Source organism: Mus pahari, chromosome 23 (genome assembly GCF_900095145.1).
Source record: "Mus pahari chromosome 23, PAHARI_EIJ_v1.1, whole genome shotgun sequence".
Lineage (NCBI taxonomy): Eukaryota > Metazoa > Chordata > Mammalia > Rodentia > Muridae > Mus > Mus pahari.
In genome coordinates this window covers 13,646,198-13,668,497 of record NC_034612.1, presented here as the reverse complement: position 1 = coordinate 13,668,497, position 22,300 = coordinate 13,646,198, and the positions used below count along the sequence as shown (strand labels likewise).

The following is a 22,300-nucleotide window of genomic DNA, read 5'->3' as shown; positions in this document are numbered from 1 at the left end:
GTGTGTGTGTGTGTGTGTGTCTGTCTGTCTGTCTGTCTGTCTCTCTCTCTGTCTGTCTGTCTGTCTGTCTGTCTGTCTGTCTGTCTGTCTGTCTGTGTATGTCTCCTTTACATTAAACATCAACCATTCCTTGGATCACTAAACACACTACAGGAGCTGGCCTCCGACAGAGACTATAACCGACCTGACCTTATTTGTTACAGGTTCTAATTTCCTGTGATTTTAACATGTGATGACGAATATCCATCCAAGTCCAGCGGGATATGAAAGTAGAAACATAATAAAGGGTTTTCTGTTTTTGTCTGCTTGTTTGTTTCGTTCATGAGGGTAGACATATTACTCTGGCTCTAGCGACATGCCCCACACATTAAAAGCACTGAATATATGGGGAGTGAATGAACGATGAACTCACAAAAGCCTCCTTAGAGAAATCTACGACAGTGTAATAACCTCATTTTTCATTCATTTACAAATGAAACAAGCAAAATAAACTAAAGTGGCTTGTGTCTAAGAGCACATAGATCTGCGGCAAAGGTAGAATTCCTGTCTTGTCTTTTCGACGCTGGGCAACCGCACCACAATTTGTCAAAGCCATGTCTCCGACTTTGACTTGTTCAGCTTTGGACGCCTAACGGGGACAGTCCATATTGTTTTAACTCATTCGGAGCCGTTTTTTTTTTTTTTTTTTTTTAAGAATCCCAGTGTGCAATGCAAACAATGAGTCCCGTCGCTTAGAAACCACATATCCCAGGGTGCCACGCTCCGAGGCCCGTTCGGAAAGAGGCATGAGGGCGGCCTTGGCATTCTGGGAGTTGTAGTCTCCTTCCGGGTCCCGCCCGTAGACGGCTTTGGAGGCCTGTGTGTGGAGAAAAGCCTCCAGGGAGAGCGGCGCTGGCCTCCAACCTTCGCCCCCTGCCCTCGACGCTTTCCCCACAGCCCAAGATGGCGGCCGGGGTGGATTTTGGCGACCTAGAGCTCTTCGAGGCGTTTGACCCGCAAGAGGAGTCGACGCCGAAGCCCGTTCACACCCGCTTCAAGGACGACGAGGAGGAAGAGGACGAGGACGACGACGAGAACGGGGTGGGCGACGCGGAGCTGCAGGAGCAGCTCCGGCGCTGCGAGGCCACCATCGAGCAGCTCCGCGCCGAGAATATCCTTCCGGCGCGATGGGGCCGTGTGTCACCCGTCGCTCGGGGTCTGGGTGGCGGCGGGCGGGGGACGCGGCGGAATTTACAAGAGGATTCAGCATTCGAAGTCCTTCCTCCCGCGACCTGGCGGGCCGGCGGGCGGGAGGCTCGGTCGGGTTGCAGAAGCTGCATCCGCGGCCCGCGCGCGATCCCTTCCCTGCGAGCATCCTCCAGTGCACAGCACCCTGGCCCCCCAACTCAGAGCCGCTCTGAACTGTTGTGACACTGGGCACACTCCTCTCCCGGTCTTGGAGGTCACCGTGTTTTTCTCCCTTTGCGTGCCGAGCTGGATTAGAGACGAGGCGTAGTGTAGTTGTGCGTTTGAAGGCGCGGGGCGTCGCCGCCGGGGAGTGGGATTATTTGTAGAGGGGCGAAAGCTGCGAGAGCCCACTGCGATGCAGGATCGGGGGACCTTAAAGAACTAGCATGCGAAGAGACTTGCTTAATTGGCGAGATCGTTTTGATTTCTTGAGCTAACTTGCATCGCGGTGCTCTGGGGAAAAACGCGCCAAATTTCCCTTTGACTTTATTAACGGGATTATAACGTCTGTGGATTTGCTAGTATGTTAATTTCCCGTTCTGAGGTAGTTTTGGTTCAGGTAACTTTCCTTTTGGAACTTAGCCTGAACCCTGGGAAGGGTTGTTACACGTCAACTTTTGAAGTTAAAGTCTGATTTCTTTTTTTCTCATGAAACTATTTTCCATGACTCACTTTATTATGAAAATTTATAAAATACTAGAGTTGAAAGGAGTGTGCATTTCATATCCATAGGGGTACTCTCACATTCTTGTTAACATTTTGCTATATTAACTTTATCATTTCTCTTTATGCTTTGACGTGGAAAATTTTCTTAATTGCTTCCACTTGTTCCAGGAACACCGCGATCTGAATTTTTTTGGTTAATCTCGTAGACTTTCTGAACCTCAGGATCATGTCTTAGAATATATGTTCAAAGGGATGAAGACCGTATTTACCGTTTAGGTCCAGTTGTCCTGCCCTCGGCAAAACATGCACCGGATGTTTTTCCTTTAAAGTACTGATTACAGGGCCTTCCTTTACATTTATAATGGTTGGATAACAAAAGTGAAAGTTTTAATGGTTGATTGTTATGTCCTGAGGACTGATATTCCTTAACCAGTAATAACATCAAGAACTTAAAAGAAAGTTGAACATTCTGACAAGACCCAGGTATGAGATCTTGAAATTACACACGAGCTGCCCCTTGGCTCTCCATCTCTTTAGTCGCAGCATCTTTGTAGAAAAAGTTTGTATCATCGATAACTCAGAATCCTATGAAGAATTCAGTAATGGTTCTTTATTGTTGACTTAGGAGTATAAAGAAATTCTGGTAAGTGGGTTAAATGTTGAAACAGACTTAGTGGGTCTTTTTCCTGAATCCAGAAATTTTTGCTTGACTGTTGAGAGAAGTAAGTTAGACCCAGCTGTTTATATTTAGCACATTTCTGGTAAGATAAAATAAGTTTACTGTTATGTTAACTGATGATTTCTTTACAGCTGTTATTATTACTATTGTTGTTATTGGTGGTGGATGGTTGGTGGGGTTTGGTTTGGTTTTGGGGAGGCAAGGGTGGGTTTACTGAGATGGTGTTTCTCATCTCGTAACCCAAACTAGCCTGGAATTCACCATATAGTTTACACTGGCCTTAACTTTATTGGTCCTTGTTCATCTACCTTGAAAGTGCTGGGATTACAGATAGGAGCAACCACACTAGCATGACATATTTTTATTAATATTTGTAAAATATGTATTAAATATTTTACAATGAAATATTTTGCAATTACAGACAGTGCAAGGTATAACTTTTTTTATTGTTTTGTTGAGACAGTCTTGGAGCCTAAGTTGCTCTCAGGTTATGGTGTAGCTGAGGATGACCTTGAACTGTTGATCTTCCTGCCTCCCCTTCCCTAGTACTGGGATTACACCTTGGGGCCAAGTCTGGCAAGGCACAGCACTTTAGAAGAAAAGGAAATATGCTTTTGAGAAAGTATAGAGTGTAGGAGACATGTATTCAGACATCTGGTTATCATAATTACACTGATGCTGGCATCTTCGTATGAGAGGAATTCAACAAGTTACTAAATTAATTTTATTTATTTTTTGAGTCCAGATTTTACTTTGTAGCCTTGAACTCCCAAGTCCTTGCATGAAACTCCCTTTATGTATACCAGGCTGGTCTCAAACCCAGCTGCCCCTTCTGAGTGCTGGGATTAAAACCACATGCCAGCCGGGCGTGGTGGCGCACGCCTTTGATCCCAGCGCTTGGGAGGTAGAGGCAGGCGGATTTCTGAGTTCGAGGCCAGCCTGGTCTACAAAGTGAGTTCCAGGACAGCCAGAGCTATACAGAGAAACCCTGTCTCGAAAAAAAAAAAAAAAAGCCACATGCCACCACTGTAGTACTTTCTAGTTTACGTAGAGCAGTTGCTCTTTTTTTCCTTTCTTTCCATGTCCCTCCCTCTCTTCCTTCCTTCCTTTTTTTCAGCAGGATCTGTGTAGTTTAGGCTGCTCTCAAACTCCTGGCATGCCTTCTGACTTAACATCCCAAGGGCTAGCATTCCAGATAGGTGTCTTCTTGTCCAGTTGAAATATTTTCAGGCTTTGGAACTGGGAAGTTTTGTTATCTATTCCTGCACTAGCTAGGCTGTGATCAGAATTTCAGGTAGGGTCTCTCGCAGTTCTGGAACTCATTGTGTAGCTCTGAGGATCTTGAACTTTTGATCCCTGTAAGTCTTGGCATTGCTGGCGTGCGTGCCAGGCAAGCTGCTGCCTCTCAACTGAGCCACTTTATCAGCTGGGTTCAGGCTTACCTAAACTCACCCTGGCTTATATTGGCCTTAAACTGGGAGCGGTACTGCCTATAACTCCCACGTTTTGTGAATCTTGGATCGTAAGAGTCTATAATAAAAAGAAAATAAAAATTCACTTATTCATGAAGTGTTTAGTTTTCCTTTATACTTCCAAACCAAATATGCTTGGAAACTTTTAGAAGTATATTCATGTTACCTGCTTGCTTGTGCTCTTCCCTAGTCTCCTAATTTGTAAGGAAACTAGCTATTAGTTAGAAAAATTTTGTTAAAAAACCAAAAGATTAGCCTATGGGGTGTGTATGTGTGTGCGCGTGCATATGTGTAAAAAATTTTTGTTTAATGTTGGAGGTGATTTCTGGGCCAGATGTGGTGGTGCAGCCTGGTAATGACCACTTGGGAAACAGAGGCAGTAAGATTTTAGTGAATTCAGAGCTAGGCTTTGTCTACACTGTGAATGTCCGGGCTACATAGTGAAACCCTGAAAAGAGATAGACAGGCAGACAGACAGTTTGTAGGGCTTGAGGAGATAGCTGATTGGTTGAAGAGTTTGCTGTCAAGCCCGGGTTTATGATCCCTAGCACCCATGTAAAATGGCGCCAAGATGGACATCTGTAATCCCAGTGCTGCCGAGGCAGAGGGAAATCCTGAAGATCTAGCCAGTCAGCAAGCTCCAGCAATGTCAGGTTCAGTGAGAAGCCCTGTCTTAGAAAACAGGACGGTGAAGAGCGATAGAGTAAGACGCCTTGACTTTCCCTTCTGGCCTCCGCATTTACACATGTGCTTACACGGGCACTGAACACAGCCCAGTGATTCCACCGAAGACAGCAGAAGGGGTGGAGACCGGAGCTTGTGCTTCTTGTGGTCACCCGCTTGTTTGTTTTGCTAGGGTTGGAAGCTGAGGCCCTTTCCTGGGCTGAGCAAGCTCGGCATCACAGGCTGCATCTCAGCCCTCTTGGGCTTATTTGAATAAGTAGAATATTATATGATCTTTAGTGCTTACAAGCTGCTAACGTTAATGTGGTCGTGTAACCTGTGATCCCAGGACTGGGAGGCTGAGGTAGAAGAGTCCCAAGCATGAGGCATGCTAAGGCGATTATAGAATAGTTACAGCCACACTCAAGTGCTTATAAGAGCTATGTATGTACTTTAATGTCTTCTAAGATTATGTTTAACTTCTGTTTTAGTGGCATACTGGTGAGCAATACTAAGATAGATGGACCGTTATTACAAATTCTGTTTATGAACAATGCTATTTCAAAGTAAGTAATTTTTCTGTTCCTTAAATATGAGTTCATGTGTTTTATGAAACTAAATTCTGTAAATATACTATTTGTATCATCATTCTCTTTTTAAATGTATATGGTTGCTTTCCTACTACAAGTATTTATGTGGATCATATGTTTGCCTGGTTCTCGTGGAGGCCGGAAGAAGGTGTCAGATCCCTGAAATTGGCATTACAGATAGTTGTACAAAGCTATCTGGGTGTTGGGACTAGAATCACAGTCCTCTTGAAGAGCAACCAGCGCTGTTAATCACTGAGCCATCTCAAGCTCCTAGTTGTTCTTTTTTTGTTTAATTACATTTTTTTTATTGTGTGATTTATGTGAGTAGGTATACGTGTGCCATGGTGCAGGTAGGTGGTCAAAGGACAGCTTGTGAGAGTCAGTTCTTTCTTTGCTTCCCTGTGTGGGTTCAGGGGCTTGAACCCAGGTGGTCAGACTTGGCCACAGGCACCTCAGCCTGCTAAGCCATCTCAAGAACTCACCTCTTCCTTATTATTTAAGTTGTCTTTGAGTTCAAGTATGAGAGAACATGGTTTTGAGCAAGAGTATGAGAGTTAAGGACCTGAATTTGAGTCTGGACTCCACAACATCTGTGAACTGGTTAAATTCACAGTATCTGTTCATTTTCTCACTGGAAGACAGTGTGTGCTAAAGGTAAATATACCTCTCAGGTCCTTAGATGGTACCTGTGAGATGCAGGACATAGCATCTCCTAAGAATACTAACACCACCATGACAGCAAGGTTAGTGTCCTGCTCTCACGTGTGGATAAGTTTTCCATACTGGCTGTCATGTGGTGAGTTTTGGTCAATAGCAGAACTTGACTCCTGTAAGCCTATGGGATGCCTGAGTGCTGGGCTCAGTGCACTTCTACAATGGCCTGCCCTCCTGAGTCATTTGTTCCTCTTAATGTCCTGTGCACAAGAAGATACAGGAGGAGGTCCAGGCCTGTCACCCGCTTTAGTCCAGGAGTAGAGCCCAAGGCTTTGGGAGCTGGAAGTAGCCAGGTCCTGAGTGCAGGAGCAGCATGATGCTAGGCACCCTGGTCCTGTGATCCCTCAAATTAGACAGGTATTAATGGCTTTAATTAGCATTTAATTAATTAGCTTTTAATAGTCTAACTTGAGTGCCATTTCATCTGTTACTTTGCTTGCAGAATCTTAGAATGCTACAGGTCTGTCTGAGGTACCCAGGTTGTCTCCTTCCAACACAGAAAACCCAGGGCTGTGTTTGCACCTCCTGAAGGGAGCACTCCAGAAAATCTGTCTGGTCAGTGTGACTCGTGACCTGGACAGCTAGACAGAGTAGACAGTTTTCATTTCTCTTCCTCCTTTTTTTTTTTTTTTTTCCTTTTTTTCTAATATATTTTGATTGGCCTTTTCTAGTTTTCAAGTGAAATGTGAGCTTTCTTATATGTGCATTGAAAATCTAGAAGAAAAGCCGGGCGTGGTGGCGCACGCCTTTGATCCCAGCACTCGGGAGGCAGAGGCAGGCTGATTTCTGAGTTCGAGGCCAGCCTGGTCTACAGAGTGAGTTCCAGGACAGCCAGGGCTATACAGAGAAACCCTGTCTTGAAAAACCTAAAAAAAAAAAAAAAAAGAAAATCTAGAAGAAGGCTATGGAGGATGTCCCTGCCTGTATTACAGAAATAGGAGAAAGTACGAAGGGAGCTTTTCATTGTGTAACTCTTTTGGTGGTTTTTTTTTTTTTTTTTTTTTTTTTAAAGATTTATTTATTTATTTATTTATTTATTATATGTAAGTACACTGTAGTTGTCTTCTGACACAGCAGAAGAGGGCGTCAGATCTTGTTACAGATGGTTGTGAGCCACCATGTGGTTGCTGGGATTTGAACTCTGTACCTTTGGAAGAGCAGTCGGGTGCTCTTACCCACTGAGCCATCTCACCAGCCCCTTTTGGTGGGTTTTGCTGTCTGTTTTTGTCTTGTTTTGTTGTTTCTCTGGAGCAGACCTTCTCATGGTAGCTCTGGCTGGCCTGGAATCTGTAGCTGTCTGCCGTATGCAGGGATTGCAGGTGTATGCCACTATGCCAGGCTTTTCGTTTGGTTTTTGAGCCACTTGTATCTAGCACTCTGTAGACCAGGCTGGCCTCGAACTCAGAAATTTGCCTGCCTTCCAAGTGCTGGGATTAAAGGCGTGCGCATATCCACCCAGCGTATCTAGCACCTATTAAAAATTAAATATATGACAACCAAAGCTATACAGAGAAACCCTGTCTGGCAAAATCAAATCTACCAAACGAAAGTATAGGAAATTTATAAATCAAATCTACTTACTCTCACAACTGTTTGACTAAGGTTCTATGCCAGACAGCAGTAGATTATCAGAATCACGCTGTTAATGCTGCAGTGGTAGATAGTGTTCCTCAAGAGTAGTATTCTGAATTACAAAGTCACATTAGGAAGTGTGACAAACATGGAACTAAAGTTGAGACGTGACTTCTTATAGTAATGCACAGGACCTGAGTCTGCTGATGCCTCTGTCCAGGTTCTAACCATCTGTCCATCTCTCCTACAGGCAATACCACCAAGAAATAGAGGAGTTTGTATCAAACTTAGTAAAACGATTTGAGGAACAGCAAAAAAATGACGTGGAAAAGACTTCCTTCAGCCTTTTACCCCAGGTATTTTAAGCTTGAGGCTCAGTGCTAAGTGGCTCTGCTTTTTGCTGCCAGCTGTAGTTACACTAGACATTTCCCTGAGTCAAAACAAAAATGGTGAAGGTCTGACCAATACTGCTCCCTGGCTGGGATTGGTGCTGGTATGCTGCCTTGCCTGGGTTTAATGTTATTTTTGATGTAATGAACATTTACAATTTTTTTAATGGTTCGAGGTCTATGAGGTCGTCAGTATTGACTAGTAATGTTAGATTACACACATTTTTAGTCTTCCTGGGGCTATTTGTTTTCAAGTCTGCCTTACTGTTTGATTGAAGTAGCTTTGAAACTTATGACAAAATGTCTTACTTATATATGTTATTAGGTGACAAAATGTCTTATTTATATATATTATCAGTGTGTAGGTTCCTAAAGTTTGAAAGTCAGAAGCTATTCCCCTTGTGACTCGTCGTAATGCCTGTTTCTTGGTCACAGCCATCCAGTGTTATGTTGGAAGAGGACCATAAAGTGGAAGAAACATGTGCCGTTAAAAACAACAAGGAAGCTTTTAGTGTAAGTTTGGACTTTTATTTTGAGCTCTGCAGATGTATGGTTCCTGTGTGTTTTCAGTTGGGTGGCGTAACGATAGGCATGTCATTGCATTTCTATAAAGCAGAAGTGTCACTGTCATCCACTAATGTCACTTCCTCTCAAAATCTGTCCTGAGGATACAGTACACTTGGTTTGCAAGAGTTTGTGTTGGTCCTGACCAACCTCCTCATGTTTATCTTGAAAACTTTGACTAAGCGTGTAAAACTTACATACAGAGGAAGCGAAGATTACATGGCATATTAGGAATTTTAAATGTCAGTAAGCTTAATTAGTGAGTAAAGAGTAAAAGCTTAATAGAGAGAACCTATATTTAGGCTTTTCAGTTCTTTGCAGAATTTATTGGTATCAAAGCATTTTTGCAGCATATTCTCAAAGGATGACTAGTTTTTCTGCTTATGCCCTGTGATAATGCAGTTTTACGGACATGAGGCTGCATAGGTGATGGAGAGTCTCATGAAAAGGCCGGAGAAGGCTGTTGCATCTCAGCAGGTTTGATTGAGGTTGTTAGACATCATGCTTTATAGTGTCCCTGGAGAACAGGATTAGTGATGGACCTGAATACTTTTCAGCTCAGAGTCAGAGAGCCTAGGCTGGGAGCTGGCCTTGGTGGCATATACTGGTAATCTTAGCATCGGGAGGCAAGGCAGAAAGGAAAAGGAAAGAGGCTAGGCTGGACATGGAGCTTAGTGTCAGTACTTACCTAGCATGTGTGAGTTGCTGGTTACATCACAATCGTCATCATCATCCTCTTCCTCCCCCTCTCTCCTCCTCCTCTTCCTCCCCCAGAGAGAGCTTAGCAGTTGAGCATGTGCCACCGATGTAGAAGATCTGAGTTTGACTCCTTGCACTTAACACTGGGCACCTTACAACCGCATATAATTCCAGCTTCAGGGAATTCAGCGCCCAAAGACTGGCACTCATGCCACATACCCACAGATATACACACGCACACATAATTAAAAGCAAAATGATTTTTTTAAAAAAATCAGAAATCTGTCCCAGGCAGTAGTGGTGCACATCTTTAATCCCAGGACTTGGGAAGCGAAGGCAGAGGCATCTCTTACTTCAAGCACAGCCAGGGAGGGCTATGTGAAGAAACCTTTTCTAGGAAAAAAACAAAAAACAAAACAAACGAACAAAAAAAACAAATTTGCATCAGAGAAGAAAAAGAGTTTATGTTATTTGAAGAAAATTAAAATTAGGGATGCTATCAAGAATATTTTAAAGTTTTCTCTTTCTTATTCTTTGTTTATGATTTGGTTTTTCTGTTTAATTTGTATGCATGCGTGTGAAGGTCAGAGGACTTTGCTGGAGTTGGTGCGCACCCTCCTGCCCTGTGGGTCCTGATGTTGTCCTCCCGTTGCCAGGCTTAGCATCTGAGCCATCTCAGCAGGGCAGGTGACTTGTTTCATGTGACAAGGACTCACTCTGTAGCCCAGGTACCTTCAGACTCACAGCCGCTCTGCCTCGGCCTTTGAAGGGCTGGATTTCCTACATTTAGTTTTAAGTTTGGTTTGGTTTGGTTTGGTTTTTTGAGACAGGGTTTCTTTGTGTAGCCTTGGCTATGCTTGAACTCATTTTGTAGACCAGGCTGGCCTCAAACTCAAAGAGATCGTGTTAGTACTGTGGTGTTTTCTGAATGCTGCTTTATGCCAAGAACAGAGGAGTTTAAGAGACAGCAATGAAAAGAAAGGGTCAGGGCCAGCTCCACTTCAGTGAGAAGTTGAGCGAGTGATGGTTGAGTCCTAGGAAAAGTAAGGTTGGGATATAGGCCATGATGTGTTTGCCTGTCACCTGAGGCCCTAGGTTCAGCTCTCCAGTAGAGACAGAAGAGAGAGAGAGAAAGGGGAGTTTGTGTCTGTGCACAGTGCACATGAGGCACTAGCTGCATGGGAGGCTGGGGCAGGAAGGCTGAAAGTTTAAGGCCTGCCTGAGCTCCGGAGTGATTCGTGGGTAGCCTGGATAGCTTAGAGAAATTCTATCTCAGAGTCAGGGAGGATGTAAGTTCAGTGCTGGAGCACTTACTCACCCTAAATTCAATACCCAGAACAATTGGGGTGGCAGCAGGAAAGTGACACGGAACCAGGTGCGGGTGGTTGTATAGCGAGTTGTTGGTGACTGCCTGTGTGTGCTGTAATCTGGATGAACTGAGGGAGAATCTGGGGGTGTATTCTGAGCAAAGAGGGATCAATAAATCAGAAAGGGAAGCAGATACCAGCAGCCAGTATTCAGATTGCTTTACAGCAAGACCTGGGCTGTCACTTCGGAGCTGCTCAGAGCATACTCACAGAGGCACTGTTCTTGACATTTTACTAAGAAGGAAACACATTGAAAGCTCAGAGACCCACCAGGAGGTGGCAGCAGTTGATCTACATCCTGACAAAAACTTCGGATTATAGTCTAAAAGCCATTTAAGGGTCATAAGTAAAACTGTAACATGCTGTGTCTTAACTGAAAGAACCAGGTTCTTTCTGGATAGTAGCTGTCTCCTGGGAGGGTCTGTAGTCAGTTAGAAAACTGGTATATTAACCTCAGACAAGGGAAAGCAGGAACAGACCAGCGGGGTGGTGGTGGGGACTCATGGCTGAGGCCTGGATATACTTGCAGTAAGGCTAATGGGATGCATTCATGACTTAGATTTAGAGTGAAGAACCCCAGAAAGAATAGTCAGGAGAGCTCAGGCCTTGGCCAAGGAGAGTGGGGGAGGGGCGGGCGTAGAGGGGGCTGGGATGCTGGTTTCGTTTTTGTTTTTAATTTACTTATCTGTTGGGTTTTGTTGTTGTTGTTTTAAAGACAGAGTCTTGCTGTGTATCCCAAGCTGGCCTCGAACTGTGGTCCTCCTATCTCAGCCTCTCAAGTGTTGGGATTGCAGGCAGGTGTCACCATACCCGGCTTCCAGTGCCATTTTAAATAGGTGAGTTTGAGGCACCTTACATATCTAGAAAGAGGTGTTATGTAGGCCTTTGAATATCCAAAACTGGAGCTCAGGAACCAGAGCTTTCCTTTGTGGGTCAACAGCATAGAAGTTATAGCTCATACCCTAGGTGTGCGTGAGTCGGGTACGAAGGGAGAGTGCAGAGAAGGCCCAGCCATGCGAATGGTGTGCTAATCCATAGAAGATGGAGAGGACATTCCATCTGTAAGCAGGCCTGAGAGGAGCATCCTAAAGGCCCTATAAAGATGGAGGTTGTGTAGGACTTGCTGCTAGGGTGAGAGATGAGGAGGACAGATGCCCTAAGGGTGCAGCTGCAAAGTCTCACTTAGCTTCTTCCTCCAGCAGCTAGTGTAGTGGCTGGAATGAAGCATTGCTGGGAAAGTCCTAGAGAGACTAGCAGGGTCATTTAAGAGCAGTAGAGGTGTGTTCTAGACAGTAGAGACAAAAAATAAACACCCGAAGACAACACATGAACCTTAATCAAATCCTGAATTGGGGTAACACTAAAAAGCGTTTTGGAGGTAAAGAAGCTTGAATGTAGCGTTGATACGAGTGATACTGGGGAGTCAGAGTTGGTTCATAGGAAAATGTTCTAAGTTTGTACTGATGCATTTGAGGGCCACTCTGTCTGCAACTGACTTAAATCATTACATAAGGTGTGTGTGTGTGTGTGTGTGAGTGTGTGTGTGTGTGAGTGTGTGTGTGTGAGTGTGTGTGTGTGTGTGTGTGTGTGTGTGTGTGTACATGAAAAGAGTCGTACACAGAAAAATTTCAGACCGTTCTTATTTATTCAGTCAGGTACAGGGTGCATGAATATTCATTGTATTATGTTCTCAACCTCTCTGTATGAAATGGCTACAAAAACTTGGTAGTAGACTAAGGAAATGTTTACCAAGAACCTAGAAACAATAATTGCAGGCCGTGACGGTCTGCCTGCAGACATATGAGGGGCCTGTGTCAGGCTTTGGTGTGAGCAGCAGGATCTATAGTACTAATGGTACTGGGGCCCCTCAGGTGTCATTTACCTGCACATCAGAGGAAGTCCAGCTAATGTTTAGGGCTCTATTTCTCACAGCCTCATCTGGAGTCAACCTTAATGGGTAATCAAAAACTTAAATTATCATAGAATTACGTTTCTTAATGTCTTTTTTTTTTTCCTGCTTAAATAGCGATATTTTTTGACTTGTTTTCTGCAGGTTGTAGGAAGTGTCCTGTATTTTACTAATTTTTGCCTTGATAAATTGGGGCAACCGCTACTAAATGAAAACCCTCAGCTTACGGAAGGATGGGAAATACCCAAGTATCCTACATAATGAATGAAGATCTTTTATACATCTTGCCACTAAGTTCACCTTTTTAAAAAAAAAAAAAAAAAACAAAAAAGCTTACCAAATTTTGCAGATATGATAACTGTTCCTTAATAAAACTCACTAAAGGTACCAGCAAGTCTTCAGCCACATTGTTCCTCTAGAAGGGCAAGGAATGCAAGTAAAGGCAAAAAGGTTCGTGTGGGGCCTTGTCTTGTTTCACTCTTTGTTTTCCAATACCAGAACCGTAATCTCTCTATCAGCTCTTAAAAGTTAATATGCTTTGTTGCTGGTTTGATATAAATTTCACATTGAGCTAGAATCCTGATATCTGGAAATATGTGTTAAATGTTTGAATTGATCATCCAGTTTCTCGGAATTCAGGCCCAGTGCCTGGGAGGGTGGAAAGAAGTCGTTATTGCTGTCAGTGTGGTCGCGGTCTTAGAACCATCGCCTTCTTCCCGTTAACTGAAGGAGAGGATGCCCTGTTCGCTTTGCTTCTTCTGTTATTAATCACTGAACAAACACACTGAGCCGGAGCAGGCTGGTTCTTGGCTAAAAGACTCCAAGTGCTGCTTACATAACTGAGTACAGGACACATCGCTGTGCCCAGCCTTTGCAGATGCAGTGCGCCTCGCCTTCTGCTGTCCCTGGCGCTCCGCGGGCATCTAGGATGTACAGATTTGCTTGTCTGTTGTCATTGACATCGTGAAAATCTTGGGATTTCTGTTCTGTTTTGTGTTCTGACCTGATAGGCCAAAGCCTCACTGTTTCAACTGTGGTTCTGAAGAGCATCAGATGAAGGACTGCCCAATGGTAAATCTTTCATAAGCAGGGTGTCACTGCACTAAAGCTGGTGGCCGGTTTGTGTGCATGTGTGGGTGGCTCTGGGTAATGTGCATAGACTTCCTGTCCTGCACTCATTTGTGCTTTCATCTTTTCAAATTCGTGTTTATATTTAAGACAATTGGATTTTTTTTTTTTTAAGAAAATAACACTCTGTATTTGAGGTGAATGAAGTATGAGTTAATTTTTAGACGTATTTTTAAAAGTTAAAATGTAGGTTCTGATTACACTAAAATAATAAAAATTAAAGTGACTTAATTCTTGCTTGCTTTTCAAAAATGTCTGCCCACTTTGTGTGTTTAGTATACATTAAAGTTATGCAATCTAGTTTAGGCTTTCTATTTTAAAGCATGAGCTTTCTGAGGGAGTCTCTGAGATATTCCTGGGGTGCTTGATACCGTTCTTCTCAAACCTTGTCGTGCCCTAGCCTCGGAATGCCGCTCGGATCAGCGAGAAGAGGAAAGAATACATGGATGCCTGTGGCGAGGCCAGCGGCCAGAGCTTCCAGCAGCGCTATCATGCAGAGGAAGTGGAAGAGCGATTTGGAAGATTCAAGCCAGGAGTTATTAGGTACCACTGTTGTCTTAGCTTGGAGGTCATTTTAATCTTCTCAGTGTTTGCAACAGTCTGACTGTTCTGGGAACTGCAAGAATAGAAGCATGTATAACATGTGTAACACATCTGTACAGAATGCATCCTTTCATTCTAACCCACCTATCAACAGCTTGCCATGGTATGTATCAGACATACTTCATTCTATGTAGTATGGGACACAAATGTTTTAGCCATGCCTGCGATCCCAGCGCCTGGGAGGTTGAGGCAGGGCAGACCCTATAAATTCTAAGTGAGCCTGGGCCACAGAGTGAGAGCCCTTTGTGAGGAAAGTATGGGGCAAGGAAGAAGGCATGGAAGTTAAGAGGGCACAGGATGACTCAGGACCTGAGTGTGACTCCAGTTATCTCTCACAGAGCTGACGACAGCCTCTTCTGCCCTCCCTGGGCACCAGGAATGTGTGTGGTGGTGTACTGGCACCCATGCAGGCACAGACACTCACACACATGAAAATGATAATAAAGCCAGGCGTGGTGGCGCACACCTTTAATCCCAGCACTTGGGAGGCAGAGACAGGCGGGTTTCTGAGTTGAGGCCAGCCTGGTCTACAGAGTGAGTTCCAGGACAGCCAGGGCTACACAGAGAAACGCTGTCTCGAAAAAAAAAAAAAAAAAAAAAGAAAAAGAAAATGATAATAAATCTTTAGAAAAAGAAAGATGAGGGCTGGAGAGATGGCTCAGCGGTTAAGAGCACTGACTGCTCTTCTGAAGGTCCTGAGTTCAGTTCCCAGCAATCATATGGTGGCTCACAACCATCTGTAACAAGATCTGACGCCCTCTTCTGGAGTGTCTGAAGACAGCTGCAGTGTACTTACATATAATGAATAAATAAATCTTTAAAAGAAAAAAGAAAAGAAAAAGATGCCAAAAATGTTCTCATGCAAACAGAAATTCCTCATCTCCCCCTCTCTCTTACGCAGTGAGGAGCTTCAGGACGCACTGGGTGTGACAGACAAGAGCCTTCCCCCTTTCATCTACCGCATGCGCCAGCTGGGCTACCCACCGGGCTGGCTCAAGGAGGCTGAACTGGAGAATTCCGGACTTGCACTCTATGATGGAAACGGTATAGTATGTTAGGACAGAGAAGTCAGCTTCCAGGTCCCTGTCTTCCCCCTCCCGTCTTCTTTGTGTCATGCCCCCCATGCACCCCCAGCTAATTAAAATTATTAGCCAGGCCTTTAAGGCAACACTGAGGAGGGAGAAGCAGGTTGATCTCTGTTTGAAGCCAGCTTAGTCTCTAGCAAAACCCATCTAATGACAGGAATGGCTGGCCTGTTTAATGTGTTTTGGGGTAACTAAAATCATGGTGACATTTTGTGTTTTACAAGGAAGGAACTAAAGCTTCATTGAACATATAGAATTATCAGGTATTTTAGCTGGATAGGGTGGTACACATTTGTTATCCCGGCACTCTGGAGGCTGAGGTAGGAGGGTTGATAGTTCGAGGCCAGCCTGCCTAAGCTAGATAGCAAGACCCTATCTTTAGAGAAAAGCATAGAAGAAATAGTATCAGGTAGGGGACGGGGAGGCAGCTCAGTGGGTGAAGGTAGTTGTTATGCAACGTGGCAGCAAGAAGGACAGAAGTGTCTCAGCAGAGCTGTCCTTTGACCTCCACGTGTTGTGGCACACCCACACACCCACATGCACTCGCAATGATAATGTTTCTTTAGTTAAAAAGAAATAGCAGGGGGCTGGAGAGATGGCTTAGTAGTTAAGAGCACTGACTGCTCTTCCAGAGGTCCTGAGTTCAAATCCCAGCAACCACATGGTGGCTCACAACCACCTGTAATGGGATCTGACGCCCTCTTCTGGTGTGTCTGCAGACAGCTACAGTGTACTCATATACATAAAATAAATAAGTCTACCAAAAAAGGAAGGGGGGGAAGAAAAATAGATCAGGCCTCAGGCCAGAAAGTAAAAGACTTACACACCTTTAATCCCAGCACTCGGGAGGTAGAGGCAGACATGTCTGAGTTTGAGGCCAGCCTGGTCTACAGAGTGAGTTCCAGGACAGCCAGGGCTACACAGAGAAACTCTGACTCAAAAACAAAACAAAAAGAGAACGGGGAGAAGGGAGAGAGAAAGGAAAGAAAAAGAAAAATACCAAATTGCTGTCTCGGCTTGGTCTGTGACCACCGCAGCCGGAGCAGGAACCCTGTAGGTAGGGCTGAGAGGATGGTGACCTTCTGAGTATTGCGAACACCAGCCTGTCAATGGGAAGAGACAGGCGGCACTTCCACAGTGGTATGGGAGGCAGAGACAAAGAGAACTGACTGGGTATAACCGCTTGCCACACATAGCATGAGACCATGCCTGCCTCAAAAGCAAAGGGGCCAAAGAAATGGCTCAGTGGAAACAGGTACTTCCTGTCAAGCCTGATGACCTGAGTTTTGGTTCTCAGGATCTACATGGTCTGTGGAGAAGCCTAACTTAGCAGGTTATTCACTGACTTCCACACACATACCATGGCGCAAACATTTACTGGCAGCTGACTGAGACAAATGCAGACACAGCTGTGGAAGAGTTTGGGGAAGGACTGAAGGAACTGAGGGGGATCACAACCCCATAGAAACAACACAGTCAACTAACCCGGACCCCTCAGAGCTCCCAGAGATGTAAGCCACCAGCCAAGGAGCATACATGGGCCAGTCTGTGAGCCCCATGCTGCCCCCTCCCCAGGCACATAAGTAGAAGAGGACTGACTGCCTTACCTGGCCTCAGTGGGAGATGTTGGTGGAAGAGAGGTGGGGATTGGGGGGAGAACTCAGGGAGTGGGGCAACTTGTGGAATGTAAATAAATAAAAGAATCAAAAGAAATTAGATGGTCTAAGGGGATGGAGGGTATGTGATGAGCCCACTATAGCTGTCCCTGCAAGAGCACTCTGTGTGGTGGCCTGGGCGCTCCTGCAAAGCTCTTTCTAAAGCTGAGTGTCGAAAGTTTAAACTTTTTCATAAGAAAAAAGAATTGAGTTTTGTTTTAGTTACTTGGTTTGGTTTTTCAGGAGAGTTTCTCTGTATAGTCCTAGCTGTCTAGGAACTTACTCCATAAACCAGGCTGACCTCCAACTCGCCTGTCTCTCTGCCTTCCAAGTGCTAGGATTAAAGGTGTGTGCCACCACGCCTGGCTTAATCGTTATTCTCTTGAGACAATCTGTATTCCAGGCTGGCCTTCAACTCCTGCCTCAGCCCCTAAATGTTGGGGTCGTAGATTGTGATACTCAGATAATCATTAGTTGTTCCCATACTAACTCAGATGTAATATCTCAGCACTTTTCCCTCTGGGCTGAGTTGGGGAGGGGCATGTTTAGTGTCTAGCTGTGTTAACATTTTCCCTGACTTCTAATAGATGACGCTGATGGGGAAACAGAAACTGGAGAAATACAGAATAAAAGTGTCACGTACGATCTCTCAAAATTGGTAAACTATCCAGGTTTTAACATATCTACTCCCAGAGGTATTCCAGATGTAAGTACACATTTTAAAATTTTTCTTCTGAAATGTGATGATTATATTAAAGATTGTTACATAAAGCTTATTATTACATAAAGAAGTGAGTGAATTCATAGCTAAACAAGAGAGCATACATGTGTAGTCATAGCACTTGGGAAGTGGAGGCAAAATGAAGTGAGCTTTTAGTGACCTGTTTGAGCTTTTCTTTTGTTAGACAGATCCCATGTTGCAGGCTAGCTCTGATCACCCTGCCTTCCCCTCCCAGATGCCAGCGTTACAGGTGTGCATGCACACACTGCTGCTGCGTCCAACTCTTGTGTGGCTTCTGGAAGCCAGACTCGGGGTCTCGGGCTTTGCTGCAGTTCTTTGTGCACCAAACCACCTCTCCTACATGGAACTTTTTTTTTTTCCAACTCTAGAATATTAAGTGCAAAACTGTATACATCAGAGTTGTGGGGGTTTCTGCTATATCCTAAGCAAAAGCAAAGGGACAGAAGTCAGTTTGTTAGGCTCTGTGATCCTAAAACTGCAGCAGTGCCCTTGGTTGGAATCTGAGCCTCAGCAGACGACCTACCGGGCCATATTGTGTGGTGGAGCCTGCCTTTAATTGTCTCTATAATAGACATAAAAAACAAACACATACCACTAAGACTGTTACATTTTTTGAGTAGTCTTTTAGGTAGTCTTATAAGTTTTATAGTTATTTATTTAGATAAAATTCTGTCCTTAACCTAATGAGGTGCTGTAGGGCTCTTGCATCTGCTTCCCTTGTTTTTTCCCTTTATGATAAGTTCTCCGTGTGTGAGGAGCTGTCTCACACTCTGCTGTGTGCCGCCAGCTTTCGCCCATGTTTCAGGATTAAGCAGGGAGCTGCTTTGATGGTGTAGGCAAGTTTGGGTTTCGGTGCTTTTGTCTGAGATATTTTTTGACAGTGATGTTTCTTCTGACTCTTGCGAGTTCTGGGATCCGAGTGTGCCGCTGAGTCTAGGTTTAGCATGTCCATTACTGTTTTCTGGCTTGCATACAAAATAAAGGGTTTCATTGTGACATTCCTGTTTGGAGGGGGTGGTGATGTTATTGGTGTTTTGGTGTGAGTTGGAGTCTTCTACTGTAACATAAAACCCCTTGAAGTCAACTGTGTAGCCATCTGCCTGGGATTGGCAGCAGCCTTTATGCCTCATTCTCCTGAATGCTAGGAGCCAAAGCCTCAAAAAGATGATGTTTTCCAAACCCACTCATCCTTGTTTTTTCCACACCAGGAATGGAGAATGTTCGGTTCCATACCAATGCAGGCGTGTCAACAGAAGGATGTGTTTGCCAGTTACCTGAATTCTAACATCCAGTCGGTAAATTGCTTTGCCTGTGTATGTGTGTATGTGTATGTGATGTTGCGTGTGTATGTGTGTATGGTGTTGGGAATTGGACCTAGGACTTGAGATGTGCTAGACAAGCCGGCCCTTGGCATTGAATGGTGCATTCCTGGCCTCGGAGCATAGAGGTAAACATGTGTAGTGGTGAGATTCTATGGCTCACTGCTGCTCTTTTTGGTTTTTATAAATGCTGATGTCTGATTAATCAAGTGGCAGATGGCAGTTGTCTGGCTCTAGGCTTTTTAAGGATGGGCTAGAGGTCGTCTGTCTGTCCCATCTAACTGGTGTTCTTCCTGGTTGCTTTCTTAGCCAAGTGTGAGGTCTGGCGGCAAGCGGTCCTCCTCGCAGTCCAGCCCCAACAGTCCAAAGAAGCAGCGGAAGGAGGGCAGTGCGGCGGCCTCCCCTGCTGACATGGAGCTAGACTCAGGTACGGCTGCGGCTGCGGCTTCTTGGGAAGGCTCCTTCCTGTCTGTAGAGAGGACAGAGCTCCTCCAGACTTAGCTGTCGGGGCATTTCCACTGTTGCTGATAAACCCTGAATCGGAAGCTACTCTTGGTGGGAGAGGCAGGGGACCAGCTAGCCAAGGGCCTGAAATTGGCAGGTGCAGGCGCCCACGGCATCATAGCTCATCCCTCGCCAATGGTGAGGCAGCAACTGGGCATGCGCACTTCTGGGAGCTCCAGTAGGAAGAACAGTTGAGCCTCTGGGCAGGCGTCTCCCAGGGCTGTGTGTTATGATCTTGGCCGTGACTCGGCTTCAGAAGGACTACACCAGGCCAAACAGTTCCACATGAGGTTTATTGGGAGAGAGAGGGGCAAGGTGGAAGCGGGGGAGAGACAAGAGACAGACAGATAGATATCAGGGGGCCCTTTATATATGGATGATGAGGTAATCACAGGTAAAGGTAGGAGGTGAGCCAAGTGGATTCTGGGAATATGGTGGCTGTTGCCTTGTCAACAGGTATGTGGGTCCTGCCTATGTGGTGTTACCGGTTTCAGAGGTCCTGATACCAACACTATGTACTCGTGAAAACTTAAAATTGAGCAAATTCTTGCCCTCTGACTTTTTGTTTTGTTTTTGTTTTGTTTTGAGACAGGGTTTCTCTGTGTAGCCCTGGCTGTCCTGGAACTCACTCTGTAGACCAGGCTGGCCTCAAACTCAGAAATCCGCCTGCCTCTGCCTCCCAAGTGCTGGGATTAAACCACCACTGTACAGCTTCTGACACACTTTTTTATCCTTTTATCCCTCCGTGTCTTCCCATGGAGCCTCTCCTCACCCAGGATCAGGATGATTCTGACAGGAAACTCCGGTTTCCACCTTTCGGAGTGCAGTGTCTAGGATCGGGGCAAAAGAACGAGGACTCCTCAGTTAAGAGCAGGTGTCCTCTTTTCTGCAGCCTTCTTAGGACTCCTCCTATCTCCATGACTCATGCTTCCTCCATCTGAAGCTACATACAGTACAGGGTTTGAGATTAGCCCAGGCTGGCCATCTGAGTGCTGGCATTTACAGGCATTGGCTGCCATATCTTCTGCCTTCTCAAAGATAGGTGCTTCCTCTAGGTACCCCAAGTTCCAATAATAACTTTGTATGAAGCGCTGTGACTCCTAAAGTGTCTTTCCTCTTTCAGATGTAGAGATTCCACCTGGTTCTCAGAGCAGCAAAGCATTTCAGTTCCAACCACCATTGCCTCCCGGCACACCGCCTCCACTGCCACAGGGAACGCCCCCACCTCTCTTCACTCCTCCACTCCCTAAGGGAACCCCACCACTGACTCCCAGTGACTCACCCCAGCCCCGACCGGCAGCTTCAGCCATGGATGAGGATGCCCTGACCCTGGAGGAGCTGGAAGAGCAGCAGAGGCAGATCTGGGCGGCGCTCCAGCAGGCCGAGGGAGGGAACAGTGACTCGGAGGTTCCTGTAGACACACCTTTAACTGGGAATTCGGTCGCCTCCTCCCCGGGTCCAAATGAGCTTGACCTCCCTGTCCCAGAAGGGAAGGCCCTGGAAAAGCCAGTGCTGGCTGAGCCCCAGGGGCCAGCTGCTTCTGTAGACACAGCTGGATCCGAGCCTTCCTGCAGTCCAGCAGCGGGGGCAGCAGTGCTCTCTGAGAGAGAAGAGGAAGCCACTGCCGAGGGGGGTCCTGGAGATGCTCTTCTTGACAATGGCTGTGTGTTGAACATAAGCAATGGAGGCAACCAGCAGCTCCTTCATCTGGACACCCGGCCTCCAACGGCCTCAAAAACCCATAGCCCAGTACCTGACATGAGCAAGTTTGCCACTGGAATAACACCCTTTGAATTTGAGAACATGGCTGAATCCACTGGAATGTACCTCAGGATAAGAAACCTGTTGAAGAATTCACCCCGAAATCAGCAGAAAAACAAAAAGACTTCTGAGTGAGCCCGGCTGTGAGGTGATGTGCAGCTCTGCACTGTCAGACTGAGGCCAGGTGACCAGTTTCTCCTTCCCACCTTTCAGAGCCTGCCCGTGGTGTAATTGTGATCTCAAGTCAAGCCTCTTTGACGGAATGAAAGGCTGGGCGTGTGCTCTTTTCTTCTCACCGACGACAACCCGGAGTTGGCGTGCTTGCGTGCGTGCGTGCGTGCGTGCGTGCGTGCGTGCGTGCGTGCGTGCGTGCGTGCGTGAGCTGGTTCAGAGATGCTTGGTCCGGATTAGACTATTTTGGATCATGAGTGTCAAGAGCGAAGGGTTTTTTGTTTGTTTGTTTTGTTTTTTTAATGTCTTTTGTAAATTGTTTTCCCTTTCTACATTTTGCTATTATCCTGTGTATATATATAAGCTTAATATATCACTTTTTAAAAGAAAATTCTAACAATTTTAAATTCACATTTCAATTTCAGCAACCAAATGAGAATAATCAGGGATGGGCAGCTTTATCCTGCTCGGGGTATTTTTGTAAGATTTTCATGCTTGAATTTTAATAACACTTTTACTTTTTGTAATTTAATTATTCAAATATGCTTCCAATAAAGGTGTGCTCACCTTTGTGTACAGAGGTTTAATAAATTAGTTTTCTTACACATGAACCAAGACTTGGGTAGATGTGACTCACAGTTCAAATTGTTCTTTTAAACTTAGATGAAAATTATGTGGTTGCAAAGAAACTGCATGTTTGGCTGCTGTAAGTAGATTCCAGCCTTACATATACTTACATAGAAACAAAATTGTTTAATTTGGGCAAAAAGTAGAGGTCAGCTAACCTTTGCACAAAGTAATATTGTGGATTCCAGCCAGAA

General features: G+C 45.2%; 1 protein-coding gene across 2 annotated transcripts; it reads left to right on the top strand.

Moving 5' to 3' along the window:
* The first annotated feature begins 843 nt into the window (after positions 1-843).
* Zcchc8 (zinc finger CCHC-type containing 8) lies at positions 844-22,090 on the top strand. Of its 2 annotated transcripts, XM_021186846.2 has the most exons (14): positions 844-1,150; positions 2,334-2,376; positions 5,199-5,273; positions 7,834-7,939; positions 8,408-8,485; positions 12,656-12,759; positions 12,896-12,961; positions 13,522-13,582; positions 14,040-14,182; positions 15,144-15,286; positions 17,570-17,688; positions 18,933-19,019; positions 19,353-19,470; positions 20,671-22,090. In XM_021186846.2, the coding sequence occupies exons 1-14, from the start codon at positions 943-945 to the stop codon at positions 21,441-21,443; spliced, it is 2,124 nt and encodes a 707-aa protein (XP_021042505.1). In that variant the 5' UTR covers positions 844-942; the 3' UTR covers positions 21,444-22,090. The 2 variants fall into 2 exon arrangements, with proteins under 2 accessions (XP_021042505.1, XP_029389610.1); XM_029533750.1 differs by lacking the exons at positions 844-1,150; positions 2,334-2,376; positions 12,656-12,759; positions 12,896-12,961.
* Positions 22,091-22,300: the final 210 nt, after the last annotated feature.